We start from the raw sequence: 17,687 nt of genomic DNA, 5'->3' as shown, positions 1-17,687 counted from the left end.
TACCTTTGTGTCTAAGATGGTGCCTTAAGTGGTGACTTTTTCACTATACTCATTTGAGGACATATGACAAAAATAATTCTAATTCTAAAATAACCTATCCTAATCTTTCCTCTCAGAATGTGCTGAATTTTATACAGCACCATGGTCTTTTCCCCTAATTCTCTTCCCTGAGCTAAAAGGTCAGGGAACCTGCCTTGACAGCTGCTACAATAGAAGTAGTATTAATTGCTTTAAAGCAAAACAGTTGTGTTTATCTTAGTAGAAAGTCTCTCCTTGGAGAGCTGTTGGGTACTCTGATGGCCGACCACTTTGTTCTTCCAACATTACCAGCCAGGAGCAGCGCTGGCACTAAAATATAACCCTGAGGAATCCATTTAAGTTCAGTTAGCAGTCTTAGAGAGATGGGTTCAGGAGGCCAGGAAGATGATTAGAAAGAGGAATAACCTTTGGGGCAGTGCTCTTGATGAGGCTTGAGGATCCACAAATGAGATCCAGCCTGTCCTCCTGAACCCAGCCCATGGAACGAATGCTGCAGGCCTGCATTTCCCTGCTATGTGTAACAGACTAGATGAGACCTTTTGAGTGGCCATTAATCAGCTATTTGAGGGCATCAATAGACCTGAGCATTGACAGGTCATCTTCAGTTCCCTCATTGCTGTAAAATTTCAGAGGCAGGTAGGTGACAGAGAGAGGACCTACTAGATTATGTGTGCCCCTCCGCCTTCATATTGGTGTGGGGGGTGGGGGCATAATCCTAAACTTTCCAACTGATCTAAACATATGTAAACATTTTTTTCTTTTTCCTTTGTGCAAAGATATATTTTTAAAATCCATTTGTTGAGGTAGAAGTTGCTGACTAAGGGCAGCATTTATTGTCCATCCCAAATTGCCAATAGGATAGTTGCTGTGGGCCTGGAGTCACATGTGTGCCAGATCAGTAAGGATGGCAGATTTCTTTCCCGAGAGGATATTAGGGAACCAGATGAGCTTTTATGACAATTGGCACTGATTGCGTGTCTTCATCTTTATTCCACATTTTATTGTATTCAATTTCACTTCTGCCGTAGTGGAATTTGAACCCAAGTCCCAAGAACATTGGTTGGGGGTTCTAGATTGGTAGTTAAGTGACATTACCATTACACCACCAGCTTTCCGAGGTGTTAGTATTCAATAGGCTGCTGATGTTTTGTAAAAGGAGTTTGGGGCAGAAGTGGTCCTTGTATTATGGCAGTTTTGCCCTGAAAAGGAGCCACTGATGCTCAAAGGGCAGTTGCTTTGGGTAGCCCAGTATCATCCCTTAATTGCAACTGGTGCAGTTTATGATGGAGAATGGAAGCCTTGCAACTGTTATTGTTTGTGAGAAATAGCAGCCACAGTGAGGTTGATCAAGCCATTGATACTGTATTGGACTCTGAACCTGTATGTTCACTGCTGAGCCAGCCCAATTGCCTAATGACAGTTATTGGATTCCGAAAGCGAATATGTAGGTCCTGTCTTATCCAGATCCAGTGCCATAAGGAGTCTATGTTTTCATGAAGTCAGAGCCACCAACTAATCCCAGACTCAGTGAAGATTTTTAGAATCAGTAGAACTTTCAAGACATGTTCATAAATGAGGGCTATAGTAGAGACACAAATGTTAATTACAACACATTTCCAGTAATCATCCTCAGAACTCTCATGGATGTATTTCTTTAAATGAATAGTCATGAGTTCTGGGCTTTGTGGCTTTAAAAGTCATGAGCAACCTTCTCCGTGCTCAGAAGGTAGCATATATTCACGAATAAGTCACCCTCTCTGAATCATGTGGTGCCACATTATTTACGTAATATAACTAATCACCACACATGAATTAATTGTATAAGAGTAGATGTGTGAACAGCAAGCAAATGATGCCAAGACTGGTATTGAGCAAATTTGGTGCTCAGCCACGTGTGGCAGAAGCTGTTCTATGTTACTTGGTTTATTAGTTACTCATGATCATCTCCATTGCTATCATTGTAAAGAAAACATTCTTCCCTATTTCTGGTTCTCAACATGATCCTCCTAGTCTTCATTATTCTCTGCCCCCAGTTGTTGTAATGAATTTTCAAGAAAGGACAGGATAAGTTAAGGATGGGTGAACAAAAGCCCCTTGGGATTAAGCAATTAGAGAAGGGTATGAAAGATTCAGTATTTTTCTGTTTCATAGTGATACCACGGTGGCTAGTTGTGCCTATATCCACTAACCTGCACTGTTCTGATGATATCTGCATCTCCCATTACTTAAATAGGGCATTTCCCCACCTGCTGTTTTCACAGGATGAGTTTTCTGATCATCGAATCATGCAGCACAGAATATAGTTCTGTTTCCCATGTCTGTCCTGGTTGTTTGAAAGAGTGATCCAATTAGTCCCATTCCACTACCCATGTCCTGATACGCTTGTCAATTATTCAGTCAAGTATTCATAAAATTAATTTTTGAAAGTTATTGATTCAGCTACTTTTTTAGGCAGTGTAAACTCACCCCTAGTTACATATGGATTAACTGCCTGTGGAGCTATGTTTTTGCAAGATTGACGCTAGATCTGTTTTGTTTTGCCATAATTGACAGGTCCCAACAAATTCTTTGCAGGTGACATAGAATTTCTACAAGCATGCTATCTGCAGTTTTGTGTTACCTGTGGAGGCATGGGCGGGGGAGGGGGTGGATCTGTGCTGCTAACCCCCAAGATTAAAGAGGATTTGGTGAAGTTCAGATCATTAATAGCTTGCAAAAAAAATTTCCTTATGTCACTTCTGATTCCTTAGCTAGTTAATTCAAGCCAGTTCTCCTCTCGTTATTGATCATTCTGCCAGTAGAAGCACTTTCTTCTGACTTTCTCTGCTGAAACTCCTCTTGATTTTGAGCACCTCATTTAAATCCCTGCTTGACTTTCTGTGCTATACAAGAACAACCCCACCTTTTATAGTCTCTTGAAGTATTAAATAATTGAAGTATTGCAGTTTGTGCCGTTTCAGTAAATCTGCTCCACACCTTCTCTAAGGCCATCACATCATTTCTATTATGTGATGCTCTGAATAATAGTTCTCTAGCTGGGGCCTAACCAGTAATTTATAATTGTTAATTAACATAACTTCTTTACCTTTGTAATATGTCTCGTTTGGAAATTTGGATCTTTTATGTTATTTTAATAGACTTTTGAACTTGTCCATTTTGTAAGATTTGTATAAATAGACATTTAATATCTCTAATTTTACCATTTGGCATTGCATCTCCTTATTTTTCTTACCAAAATGCATCAATTCACAATTCTCTACGTTAGGTTCTATCCGTTATGCAACTAACTTGTCTATGCCCTCCTTAAGTAGCAGTTGCATTTAACCATGGTCTCTTCACAAATTTTGTCGTTCCATACACTTTCTTAATCCTAAAGTGTACGTGTTATATAAAAGGAGACAGAAGGACAGTGACTGTTATGGAATACCACAGGTTACACCATCCAGTTTGTGAGACCTCAATTAGCAACTATTCTGTTTTCTTCTCTTTTCTTTTTTTACCAACTTCCTATCCTATTAAATAACACTTCCTTTATTCCCTGAGCCTTAATATTATCAACAAGTTTCCTCATAGAACCTTTTCAAACATCTTTTGAAAGTCTAAATGAACAATAACCACTGTATTTATTTTATCCACAAATTATTTTAAAATATGTTCTTAGAAAAAATTGCCAGAGCATCATCAAATTCCACAATTTCACACTGCTGCCCTGAATTAGATTGTATATTCCTAGGTGTATATCAATTTTATCATGATTCTCACTTCCAGAAGTTCACCGGTACATATATTTCTTTGTTGATTACAGTTTTACTTCCTCACAATGTTTTTTTAAAATTCATTTGTGGGATGTGGGCATTGCTGGCTGGCCAGCATTCATTGCCCACCACTAGTTGCCCTTGAGAAGGTGGTGGTGAGCTGCTTTCTTGAACCGCTGCAGTCAACTTGCTGTGGGTTGACCCACAATGCCATTAGGGAGGGAATGCCAGGATTTTGATCCAGCAACATTGAAGGAACGATGATATATTTCTAAGCCAGGACAGTGTGTGGCTTGTTGGGGAACTTGAAGATGGTGGTGTTCCCGTATATCTGCTGCCTTTGTCCTTCCAAATGGAAGTGGTCATGGGTTTGGAAGGTGCTGTCTGAGGATCTTTGGTGAATTTCTGCAGTGCATCTTGTAAGTAGTATACATTGCTGCTACTGAGCATTGGTGGTGGAGGGAGTGGATGCTTGTGGATGTACTGCCAATTAAGCGGGCTGCTTTATCCTGCATGTTGTAAAGCTTCTTGAGTGTTGTTGAAGCTGCACTCATTCAGGTAAGTGAGGAGTATTCCATCACACTCCTGACTTGTGCCTTGTAGATAGTGGACAGGCTCTGGGAAGTCAGGAGCTGAGTTATTCGCCACAGTATCCCTAGCTTCTGACCTGCTCTGTAGCCACTGTGTTTATATCGTGAGTCCGGGTGAGTTTCTGGTCAATGATACACCCCAGGATGTTAACAACGGGGAATTCAATGATTGTAACACCATTAAATGTTAAGGGGCAGTGGTTGGATTGTTCTTATTGCTGATGGTCGTAGTCTGGCATTTGTAAGGCATGAATGTTACTTGCCAGTTGTCAGCCCAAGCCTGGATATTGTCTAGATCTTGTTCCATTTGAACATGGACTGCTTTAGTATCTGAAGAGTTGCGAATGGTGCTGAACATTGTGCAATCATCAGTAAACATCCCTACTTCTGTCCTTATGATGGAGGGAAGGTCATTGATGAAGCAGCTGAAGATGGTTGGATCCAGGACACTGCCCTGAGGGACTGCTCCAGAAATGTCCTGGAGCTGAGATGACTGATCTCCAACAACCATGACCAGCTGCTTATGTGTCAGCTATGACTCCAGCCACCAGAGAGTTTGCCTCCTGTTATCCATTGATTCCAGTTTTGCTAGGTCAGTTCATTCAAATGTCACCTCTGGAATTCAGTTATTTTGTCCATGTTTGAACCAAGATGTAATGAGGTCAGGGGCTGAGTAGCTCTGGTGGAGCCCAAATGGGGCATCAGTGAGCAAGTTATTGCTGAGCAGTGCTGCTTGATAGCACTATTATCACTTTACTGATGAGCAAGAATAGACTGGCGGGGCAGTAATTAGCCTGGTTGGTTATGCCCTGCTTTTTATGTTCAGGATGTACCTGGGCAATTTTCCACATTGTTGGGCAGATGCTAGTGCTGTATCTATACTGGAACAGCTTAGCTAGCAGACTGGCAAGTTCTGGAGCACAAGTCATAGAGGTGTACAATAAGGAAATAGAGCCTTCTGAATTAATATCAGAATGCCACATAATACCACATAAACTAAAATATTCTGTCTTTTTGTGCACCCACAGGCTATAGAGACAAATCTAGTGAGAAAATCTGCCAGTGGTCTGACATATATTGCAGAATGGAGGGGTGGGATACTGGACCATAAGATGGGTCACCTGGCCTGTTTTTCTGGAGGGATGTTAGCAATGGGAGCTGATGATGCACCAGCAGACCTGTCTAAACATTACATGGAATTAGCAGCAGAAATCACCATCACCTGCCATGAGTCATACAAGCGTTCAGGTAAGAGACATATTCCTCAAAATAGCACTGCAAATAGATTAACAGATATTTTACGATTTAATATTGACTATTTAACAACTTTAGATGCCTTTGTCAAATAGTGAGTGAAGAAATTTCTTACAAATCCATTACTGCAACTATTGAGAATTCTTTCAATGCTTCTCATGTTTTTTGTTCATATTACATTGTAACTTTATAAAAATGTATTATTGCATGTAGCCTGGCAACACGTCAACAGTGTTGTTAGTGTCTGAGCTTTATGCAATCAATGTAATATAATTTAATTTATATTGTCAGTCATGTCAGTTTATACTGTCAGTCTTAATTATTCCTCATGTTTTTCAATCACACCTTCTGGAAATGCATTGAATTGTCTCCTAACCTATGGAAATGCAGAATCTATAACACCTTAAGTCGATCTGTGCTGGTGTTTAGACTTCACATAAACCACATAACATTTTGATTACCTCATTCCACCCTATCCTCACATGAATTTCTGCTTCATTTATTTATTAATCCTCTACTTAAATATGTCAGTGTTATCATCTTCAGTCACTCCATGTGGCAGCAATTTACAAATTTCTGAACTCTGTACTAACATTCCTCTCAAATTCTGTGCTGCTCCATTCTAGACTCACTCACACAGGGAAACAATTTCTTCACATCCATTCAAGTAAATACTTTCATAATTTTAAAAAACATTTATCTCCTCTAAGTCTTTTTTCTTCTGGAGTTAACAACCCCAACCTCCTTAATATTCCTGATTGTTAGTTATTTTTATGGTCCCAGTTGATAATACCGAACAAGTCAAATCCCAGTGTGATATCAAAACTTAATTTTTATAGTTGCTTACCATGGTGGTTAAGCATTGGAAATACTTAACAAGATAGTTTAGAAAGACATTAGCACACACAGCAAAATGACCTATTTCCTAGCAATTTTCTTAGCATATGCTCAATCCCAACAGAGTGGTACTTTTACCTTAACTCTTTAATTTCTTAACTGACCTTTTCCAGGTTTGAGACTCCTTTCCATTCTAATGATCTGAACCATTTTAATTTCTGACAGCTGAAAAATTCTACACAAAATTGTGTAGTTTAGAGGCTTCACAAATTAAAAACCTTTGTTCTTGAGTGAAAATGTGCTCCTGAACTGGAATCTGATTCTGAACAAAACTGAAACCACTACTGGTGTAAACATTACATCAATTACCAGCATAGGTATCTGGCTAGGCACCTACGAAACCACATGCTTTCTTAGAAATAACATACTTAGGTAATTTTTCCAAATGACTTTCAGACCTCTTTTTTTTAAAAAGATAAGTCAGTTTCATAAACTGGGGTACATCCGAAGTATTGTACACAATACTGTATCTGTGCTCAGGTATGATTTGGAGATGCCAGTGTTGGATTGGGGTGTACAAAGTTAAAAATCACACAACATCAGGTTATAGTCCAACAGGTTTAATTGGAAGCACACTAGCTTTCGGAGCGCCGCACCTTCAACCACCTGATGAAGGAGCAGCGCTCCAAAAGCTAGTGTGCTTCCAAATAAACCTGTTGGACTATAACCTGGTGTTGTGTGATTTTTAACTTTGTGCTCAGGTAGTGTAGGAAGTGAGTGCTTAAGGTAGCAAATTTGGTGCCAATCAAATGAGCTGCATTGTGCTAAATGGTGTTGAGCTTCTTGAATGTTGTTGGGGTTGCACTCATCCAATTAAGTGGAGAGTATTCCATCACACTTTGTCTTGAGTTTTATTGACAGTGAGAGACTTGATAAGTGAATTGCCAACCACAGAATTCCCAATCTCTGACCTACAAGTATTTGTATGACCGATCCAGCATCTGATCATTGGTAATCCACGGGATGTTGATGATGAGGCATTCAGCAATGGTAATGCTGCTGGATTCAAGGGGAGATTATTACATTCACTCATTGCCTGGCAGTTGTGTGGTGTTATTTTTACTTATCAGCCCAAGCCTGAGTGTTCTGAGAGTCTTCCTGCATCTGAACACAGACTGCTTCTGAATCGGAAGAGACCTAAATGGTACTGAACACTTCATGGTCATCAGTGAACCTCGCCACATATGGTTTTTAATGGAGAAATGTTTGTTGATGAATTCGCTGAATATGATCAGGCCTTGGATACTACTCATGCAGCTTGTCCTGGGGGTCAGATGTTTGGCCTTCAAAAACCAGAGTCATCTTCCTTTGTGCTAGATATGACTTTAACCAGTTAAAAGTTTGTCCCCTGATTTACATTAACCTAGGTTTCTGAAGGCATCTTGATTCAGTCAGCTGCTGGTTAATATTCATCTCATCCCTCGAGTTCAGATGTTTTGTCTAAAGCTGAGTTGAAGTCTAGAACCAAGTAGTCCTGTTGGATCCCAAACTGAGCATGTTATTGCTGCATCAATTATGGTTTTTAATTTTTTTTGATGATCAAGAAAGGATGGTACATGGCCAGATTGGATTTCACTGTTTTTTGTGTGCAGAACATACATTGTTTTCCACATTGTTGGGTAGTGTTATAGCTGTACTAGAACAACATAGCTAGGGATATCACGAATGTGAAGCATGGATCTCAATAAATTATTGGCTCTGAAGTCTGGGAAGCTTCTTTTAACTCTTCCCCTGTACTTTGTTTTTCAGTCATCTTTCAATCCCCCGACTCCAAATATCCTGACTTTTGTCATGAGTCTGTATTGAAAGGTTAATGCTTTGGCCTTTATGGCTTTGGACATGTTGCAGGTACCTTGGAGCACTAGAAATAGCTCTATGTAATTGTTATTTTTTTTCTGATTTTATGACTGAAAGATGGGTGAGCCAGGATTCAATTTATATTCAAGATCAAAATGCTACAGTTGCTGGAGGTCTGAAATAAAAACAAGTGCTATAGAAAGTTAGTAGGCCTTGTATCAATTGTGGAGAGAAAAGTCAATTGGACTGAAAAATGTTAATTCTGTTTCTGCTCCACATTTGCTGCTAGACCTGCTAAGCTTCTCTACCATTTTCAGTTTTTATTCCAATTAATAGGGTGAGAGGGGAAAAATATACAAGGGACCCAAGGGGCAACGTTTTCACACAGAGGGTGGTGCGTGTATGGAATGAGCTGCCAGAGGTAGTGATGGACGCTGGTATAATTGCAGCATTTAAAAGGCATCTGGATGGATAGGAAGGGTTTAGAGGGATCTGAGCCAAATGCTGGCAAATGGGACTAGATTAGCTTAGGATATCTGGCCCGCATGGACAAATTGGACCGAAGGGTCTGTTTCTGTGCTACACATCTCTATGACTGTGTGGCTATAATAGCCCGTTGTTACTAGAGGTTGGAAATTAAAGGTGCACATGCAAAAATGCACCGCAACTATCTGAATGTCAAAAAAGACATGTTCATCATGCGGCATGATTTAGAAATACTGCGATATTATTTTGTTTAAAAAATGTGAAAGGTTTAAATTCTCCTTGAAGAAATATTCCTTAAAGTGTGACTTTTCATGAGATGCACAGAACAAGCAATAGACTTGGCTGGGTGAGTCGTGCAGTTGATGCTTTTCCTTTGTCAGATTTTTCTAAGTGCAATGTCTTTTTCTCCATCTCGTCTCAAATTCTACAAGTAAATGCAGTTCATATTTATTACATACCCTGGTAACTTCTGGGAAAAATGCTGTGAGGTACTTTGTTTGGGAAATTTGCTTGCCTCCCATACCTAACAAAGCTGCATTTCCACTACTCATCAGTAAAATGGGTTTACTCCTTCACTTGCTCATAGAGTCAGTTTAGTGCTCACATTGGGAATTTTTTCACTCCACCGCTCTCCATTTTCTTAACAGTTCCAGATAATTAACTTTATTCATAATTTGGTAAGAGCTGAAATAAAGATCTCTCTCCATATGTAAATACTTACCTTTAAGTATGCACATCCTTTCAAATTGAAATTGAAGGCCACAAATTCTGCTTCCCTTGTGATAGTGCTTTTTGCATAGAAACTGCATTTATAGCATGTTTAATCATTCATAAAAGCCGGTGCAGAAATTTCAGGGCAGCCAGTCAGTTTGTGCAGTCATTGCAAAAATAAACCCTGTGTTACACCAGAAGCTGAATTTCATACTGTTCTTTATTAGCTAGAATTTCAGAAGACTGAAATGATCCTGAAGTTAATTTTAAAGAATACTCTTTCTTTTTGAATGTATAAGTACTTATTGATTTTTAGCCACCAGACTTGGTCCTGAAGCATTTCGTTTCGATGGTGGTGCAGATGCTGTTGCAACGAGAATGAATGATAAGTATTACATTCTGCGACCTGAAGTGGTTGAAACCTACATGCACATGTGGAGATTTACCCATGACCCCAGATATAGAGAATGGGGCTGGGAGGCAGTGCAGGTAGGTGAAAATTGTTCACAATTGTATCATTAAAAATGCCCTTTGAGACATGTTTGATAATACAGGGATGTTGTTTAAACAAAACATCATTTTAAGGGACTGCCTCTTTTACATCAACTGTTACCATCAACTTGGAACCAAAGTATCTCTACCAGTGGATTATTTTCCCATTCATACGGTGTCATCATGAGACTATCCTAAGCTCCCTCCTCTTCTTTAAAATACTGATCTTTAACAGCAGCTACAAATTCAGGTGTTGCATTGATATCTTCATGTGTTTGATGGTGTCAGTCATTTCATGCATATGAGGTCTTACTTTTGCACCGTTTGGTTGCAGTATCCTACTTGTAGGGCAGCGTAATCCTTGTGAATCTGAACCTGATGTAAAATATAAGCTGCTTTATTCCATAGTAAAGTGTACATGCAAAGCAATCTTTATAATCACGTTTACTTTATCCCATCAGTATAACTTGATTGCATTGTTGACAGAAAAACAATGAACAGGCTTTAGTACTTGAGTGGAGTGAAGATACAAAATATGATTGCTGATTTTACAATCCCATGCCTGTGACTTCTATGGACTGAAAAGGTTTTAAAAAGAGACTAAAATACTGCCACAGAAAACAGTTGAGACCAGAATATAGAGTGTTTTCGAGAAGGAGTTAAATATAGTTCAAAAGCTAAGGGGATCAAAGAATATGGAGAGAAAGTGGGAACAGGGTAATGAATTGGATGATCAGCCATGTCATATTGAAAGGTGGAGCAGGCTCGAAGGGTGAATGGCCCACTTCTGGTCCTATTTTCTGTTTCTGTGTTTAAAATAGCCACAGGGACCTCTTAGCTCACACAGATTTGTCAAGTTTCACGAAACCAATGTGAATTATATCAAAAGCAATGTAAGGTAAGATTAACATTTTACCTAAGGACAATGAAACCAGTCAGCCAGGATTCCTGCGTAGCATGAGAGGGCCCTCATCTATTTGCTTTACCATTATGAGAATCTTAATACGTTAGAGTTAAAACTGCTGCACAGTTACTAAGTCTGAAAATATAACCTCTGCAGGAAGGAAATATAAAAATAGGTTGCTATTTCAGAGGGCTATTTTGCAGAACAGAGGCAGTGGAACCATCAATGCAAAACTGAAAACAGGCTGAGAAAGATCTCACTCTCTCCAAAATAAATAAGATGCCTGATTCACCAGCACTGATTGGAAAGAAACACCAGAGAACCAAGAACTTAAAAGATAACTGCAATATACGCTACTACTAGCAGTCCAAGAAACTGATTAACTAACCATGAATCCTCACCACTGTTAAAACCTCAAAGAGACCAAAGGAGACTAAACTGTATATTCTGTTTATCTTCCTTTATATTGGACACTATCCCCTTTTGATTTGCAGTCCAAGCGACTACCCAAAGGGTGTGTGCTTGATGTCATTGTCTTTATTATTTTTCTCAGGGTTAGCAGGTGATAAATTTGTTCTTTAATGAAAACCTTGTGATTGACTACTCATTTCTTATAGTGAAAATTGGTAGAATATATTTTAATTGAGGATAGGTATAATGTTGTGCTGGAAAGACTTAAACTCTCATTACAATCCATAAAGTTGAAAAGAGAGATGTTGATTCACCCATTCTAACCCTGGTTGTAATATTGAACTATTTTGTCTGACTTAGTGTTAATTTCCTGAATCTCTTCTCTTACATTCTCAGAACTCTTTGGTATCTACTCCCCACATGTTTTTTTTTAACCCCTTTCCCATCTCCACAGGAAATTGAGATTGGCTCCCTGATTCTTCCTTTTGGTTTGACCAGAAGAATTACTCAAACAAAACTGCCATTGCATTTTAATTTTGAGAGAAAATTCATGGGAAGCTGAATTTAAAGGGACATTTTTACCTCCCACTCAATCTGGAACTGTCTGAAGCCCCAAGATATGTTAATGCCTTTCTAATTTTTTTTCAAATCATTCTGGGTAATAGTATTAATATCTGGCTTCATTATGCATATAGCAAATAACTGCATACTGTGATCTTTCTTTATCAATCTACAAATGTTTGCTCTTTTTAAACCTTAAGACTTCAGTTGAGTTTTTCTTTTGTAAATCCTATCTGATTTACAAAATAAAATGGTCAAAGTACCCTGTATTGTCACAGTGACCCAATGGGGTGAGTTTCATATGTTTTCAGATGACATGCAGCCTTTCTTTGCACCACCTTTCTCAACCCCTGCACTGCATGCTAACTAAGCAATAGAAAGATCAAAACCGTCATTTTTAGCTAAACTCTCTGGATCCTTATCACTGATTCCATTCCTGTATGTACCCCTTCTCTCATGTTGTTGCCAACACTATCCCTATCTAATTCACTCTCCTACCTATATTCACAGCTATCCATTCAACCTCACTATCTCCTAATGGTTCTCCACTCCTGTGGGTTTCTGTTGTTGACAAGATGAATATGGAACAGTTTATTGAATCGCTAACCATTCATGTTTCCATACCTTTCCTAATTCTCATTTACTTCTGCTTCTGCAAAAGTTACCCTCCAAGTTATTCACAGTCACAGTCTCAAATTCTAAGATGTTTTGCATTAATTTTCTTTTTCATATTACATAAATGCTCCCTTAGAAATGACTCTAGAAAAGGACTTTGTTCTTCTGGGAACATGTAAAGAAAAAAGCAGACTGGGTCAAAACCAGAAGCTACCTTGGAGCGACATTGGGCACTGTTGTCATAACATGCTGGAACGCAGCATTTACCCTATCATACTCCACAGCAGAGTACTATGCATCTGACTGACAAAGCTAATTATATACACATCTTGTTGACAGTTGAGTACAACAATACACATCATAACTGAAACCCTCTCTTGGCTTCCTGACCTTTTAAGTATCACTCCAACTGATGAAAAAACACAAGTTGGTTGAAAACATCCATGCTACATCTCAGTTACTACTTCATGATGACCTATGCAGGCCACTTACTGACCACATTGCATTACTGTACCGCATATGGAGCAAGATCCTGAGCAAGATCTAAAAGCAAACATCTTTTGGATCAAGGAATAGGAAGCATGAGAACTCAGTAATAAGTTTCTTGTGTAAAACCAATCTGTCAAATGGTAACTTTTGAACTGCCATGACAAGTGTCATCCTTGCTAAATTGGTTTAGCACATGCAGAGCCCCTGCACATCCAACCTCTGCTGCTGGGGCCTTAGTACAAACCCTTCAAACACTTGTGGAGAGATACGAACTGCTGCACACTACTAAGGAGAATTCCCTCTACAGTGTAAGTGGCAGACCCATCTCCATAAACTTAACAAATGAGTAGGTTATTGCTTGGCTTTGAAGATTTGCATTCACTAAGTAAAAATAAATTGCTCAACCACTCCCAAATTTTCTCTGTTGATGCCCTTTTGATGTAAACCATTGATAGTCTGTTTTCCATTTGTTGCCCATGCATCTATCCCTATGTTTATGCCTTGAACTCCAAGAGGTATAAACTTGAGCATATTTGTCATATGTTTACTTAACCATCCATTGCCAGAACTGGCCAGAGCACCTCGAGCTCTACTGAGCTACATTCTCATCTTTCTCCTGGTTCACTCCATATTGGGATAATCCTGAAGGGCAAAAATAACTATCAACTGCATTCTACAATGCTTGCTGCTTGCACTCACCTCTAGCAACAAATGGAAGGAGCTTGTGGATTACTTTGACTCCAAGATAGATACCATAGGTTCAATTGCCTCCTCTTCCAGTTGTACATTAAATCAAATCTCCACAAACCCTGTCTATAAAATAAGCTCTTGTTATCTAGGAGATTGACCAATTAGTCTCAAAATTCAATTCCCACTAAAAGCCTTTTCATTCATCCTCTCTTTCAGGTCCCCATTTTAGCTACAATTACAAGTAGTACTATCTCTGTCATCTTCAGTTTCCTTCCTCAGAAATCCTGCATTTAACTTCTGTCGCCTCATTATTTTACCGATCCAATTTCTTAATTCCAGAATATGTTGTTGCCTTTTCCTTGGGAGTTCCATCAGTCCCCTGAAAGGATAAAATAAAGGACTGACATCAGAGGATGCACTTGACTTACAGTGCCGAACTCCCTGACTGAAGTGTGTTTCCTTTAATTTGACTCAGGACCACTCCCCTTGGACTTTGAGACATGAATTTTTGGTTGAAGCACATGCATGGTGCACTTGACCATTTACTTGGCTGTCACATAGTGCAAGTGTGACACTAATGTAGCATGGTGATATATAGCAACATATCCACATCCTTGATACTTAATTTTTAACAACCATGACAAACTGCCTGACTTTGTGTGAAAAGGCAAGTTGAGACAGAACTATTGTGAGCATTTAAGGTATGGCTGAGCGGGCAAAGCACAAAAAGGCAAAGCAAGTGGAGGGGGGGAGAGGGGATGGTGGGGAAGGTGGATGGATTAAGGGCAATCCCTGAGCTGTTGGTGCCTGGTGTCAAAGATGGAAGTCCAGAGGATCAAGTCGTGATTCACTCCGTCTCTACCTGATGACTGCCTGAGACTAAAGAAAACTATTCGCAACCTTGGTGTTATATCTGACCCAGAGATAGAGTCACAGGTAATCATTTTGACTTTCATGTCATAAGCTGTCACTGTCTAGTTTCTATCCAGCTCATGGGAGAATGGGAAACTGGATATTAATGAGACAACATTAGGTAACAATTAGATGTTAATACATGCCAGTGCATGTAAATTGGCCGCTTGCTGCTCATTGACAATAATCTCATTTTGGTATTTAACACTTGGTTGGAAAATAAGACATTTTTCTCCTGATGTTAAGAAGCTTTTCATTGACCATCTTATGTGATTTGCCTAACTTTCTTGTTGATGCCCATGTTCTTCAATGCCTGGGAAGATTCCATCCAAAAACTTGCATTTTTATAGGAGATTCATGGAAATCCCATGGAATGTCAATGCTAAATCAATAAACATAATGTACTAACTATATAATCTGCCTATTACAACCTGTATTTATACAGCACCTCTCGTATCATAAAATGTGAGATCACAGAAGCTATTTAAAACAAAATATGACATCTGTGTCACTTAGGAAGATATTATGTCGGATGACCAAAAACTTGATCATGAAGATAGGATTTCAGGAGTGTCTAAAAAGTGGAAAACAAGGAAAAAAGGCAGAGAGGTATAGAGAAGGAATTTCAGATCTTAGAATCACAGAATCCCTACAGTGTGGAAACAGGCCATTTGGCCCAACAAGTCCACACTGACTCTCCAAAGAGCATCCCAGACCCATTCCCCTACCCTAACCTTCACATCTTTTGACTGTGGGAGGAAACAGGAGCACCCAGACAAAACCAACGCAGACATGGGGAGAATGTGCAAACTCCACGCAGTTGCCCATGGCTGTGATCCAACCTGCGTCCCTTGTGCTGTGAGGCAGCAGTGCTAACCACTGAGACACCATGCCAGGGCAAGCCAACTGAAGGCAGCCAACAATACTGGAGTGAATAAAATTAGGATATGTAAGAGGCCATAATTCAGTGAGCTCAGATATTTCAGAGGATTGTACATCTTGAGGCGATTTTAGAAATAGGGAGGGACAGTGACATGGAGAGATTTAAAGCAGGAGCGAGGATTTTAAAATCAAGACCAGGAGCCAGTGTAATCCAGCAAACAAATGTGAATGGAACTCAGTACAAGTTAGTTCATAGGCAGCAGTGTTTTGTATGATTTCACAGTTAGAAAGGGTAAAATGTGTAGGACCAAGTAAATGTTCATTAATTCATCAAATCCTGAGATATCAAAGGCCCAAATGAGGGTTTGAGCAGCAAATAAGCTGAGGCAGGGATGAAATCAGGCAGTACTATGGAGCTGGAAATGGGAAGTCTTAGTGATAGTATGAATCTATGAAATATCTCTGGGTCAGATATAATACCAAGGTTGTGAGCAGTCTTGTCAGGCAGTCAGCAGGTAGAGGGATGGAGTCGCTAACTAGGAAATGGTATTTGGTGTGAGGACCAAAGACAATGGTTTCAATCTCCCCAATACTTAATGTAAGAAGTCTGATAATTTAATCAAAAGGTAAAGGTGAGTTAGATGCCATCACTGAGCATGTGTAAACCAGCCCCAATGCTTTTGGATGATGTTACCAGGTGCAGTATGTAAATGAGAAAATTGGAGAGGGTTGAGGGTACAAAAGGAAAGGCTGCAACAGCAGAAAGAGAAACATTGCAAGCGATACTATGACTTCACTTAGATAGATGAAAATGGAACCAAGTGAAAGCATCCCCACTGAGTTGATTGACAGTGGAAAGGTGCTAGGGGAGATGGTGTGATCAACCATGTCAAAAGCTGCGGACAAATTAAGGATGTGAGATAATTTGAAACATTTGTAAGAGCCATTTTGGTGTTGTAGCAAAGGTAGATATCTGATTGGAAGGACTCAAACTAAGAATTCCAGGAAAATGGGCAAGAGATAACTGTTAATAATATTGGCTAAGAGGGGAACTGGAAGGGAAATTTCAGTCATACTGTGGGAATGGGTCAAAGGAGCATGAGGTATGTCTAATGGATAAGCTTAGCTTGAAATGTTCATTGGAGAGAAATACTAGTAAAAGGTCTGTGTTCTGAGGTCAGGCAGAGTAGAGCTTTTGAAGAAGTGCAACAAGCTAAATTTCGTCCTAATTTCTACTTGCACAGGCTCTGGAGCAGCACTGTCGAGTAGATGCAGGATTTTCTGGGATAAGAGATGTGTACAACACCTTGCCACACCATGATGACGTACAGCAGAGCTTTTTTCTTGCAGAGACATTAAAGTAGGTATTAAAGTGAAAGAAAAATATTCAATTACACAATTAAAAGCAAAATGTGATGGATGCTGGAAATCTGAAACAAACAGAAAATGCTGGAGAAACTCAGCAGGTCTGGCACATCTCTGGAGGGAGCAATAGAGTTAACATTTCAAATCCGTAATGACTCCTCTTCAGAAGAAGTCATATCAGACTTGAAACATTAACTCTCCTTATCTCTACACAGATGCTGTCAAATTTGCTGAGTTTCTCAAGTACTTCTTATGTTTGTTACTAATGTTATTGCTACTGATATATTCCAATAAGCTACATGGAGTACTAAAACAATTGGCTAGATAATATGCACTTCCCTCCATTTATCCACATGGTCCCATCTTGAAATTTCTGGGGCATATTTGCAGGCAAGATGTCAGGCAGTCAACCTACCCTATGCCCTAATGAATTCCTTAGTAGCTGCTTCTTGGGCCATAGCAATGGCTCTCAGCAGCACCTAATTTCCAAATGTTGGTCCTTAATCAGGCACTATATGCCTTTAAACAAGAACTCCCACTCCCCCGGTGGTTTGTTTTTCAGGCTTCCATATGGAATGTCCCTTGCCTGCTACATTGTAAGTACCAGTAGGGGTAGGAAGACCTAAAACAGGCATTAATTGACAACTTTACACTTTAGTTGATGGTGGGGTGCGTAGGTCATGAAGGAGATCTTCATGCCATAGACATATCATCTGCCTCTCCTGCCTGATCCTTCCCCCTATCAAACTCAGCTAGAGAGTGAAATAATATGATTGTTCTTCATTTTCATTACTTCAGGTGGTGCACTAATCCTTTTTTTTCCCATTTATCTCCTAA

At 39.5% G+C, this 17,687-nt stretch overlaps 1 protein-coding gene across 2 annotated transcripts in view; it reads left to right on the top strand.

Annotated features, from left to right (window-relative positions):
* Positions 1-17,687, top strand: part of LOC140453473 (mannosyl-oligosaccharide 1,2-alpha-mannosidase IA-like) — a 137,231-nt gene that overhangs the window by 104,711 nt on the left and 14,833 nt on the right. For both annotated transcript variants that reach the window (XM_072548177.1, XM_072548178.1), the window contains 3 exons: positions 5,413-5,632; positions 9,846-10,018; positions 16,730-16,845. In XM_072548177.1, the coding sequence (XP_072404278.1) occupies positions 5,413-5,632; positions 9,846-10,018; positions 16,730-16,845 (509 nt within the window). The remainder of the gene's footprint in view (positions 1-5,412; positions 5,633-9,845; positions 10,019-16,729; positions 16,846-17,687) is intronic.

Source organism: Chiloscyllium punctatum, chromosome 27 (genome assembly GCF_047496795.1).
Source record: "Chiloscyllium punctatum isolate Juve2018m chromosome 27, sChiPun1.3, whole genome shotgun sequence".
NCBI classification, from domain to species: domain Eukaryota; kingdom Metazoa; phylum Chordata; class Chondrichthyes; order Orectolobiformes; family Hemiscylliidae; genus Chiloscyllium; species Chiloscyllium punctatum.
The sequence above is the reverse complement of the archived record's forward strand: the minus strand, read 5'-3'. Positions and strand labels throughout refer to the sequence as shown.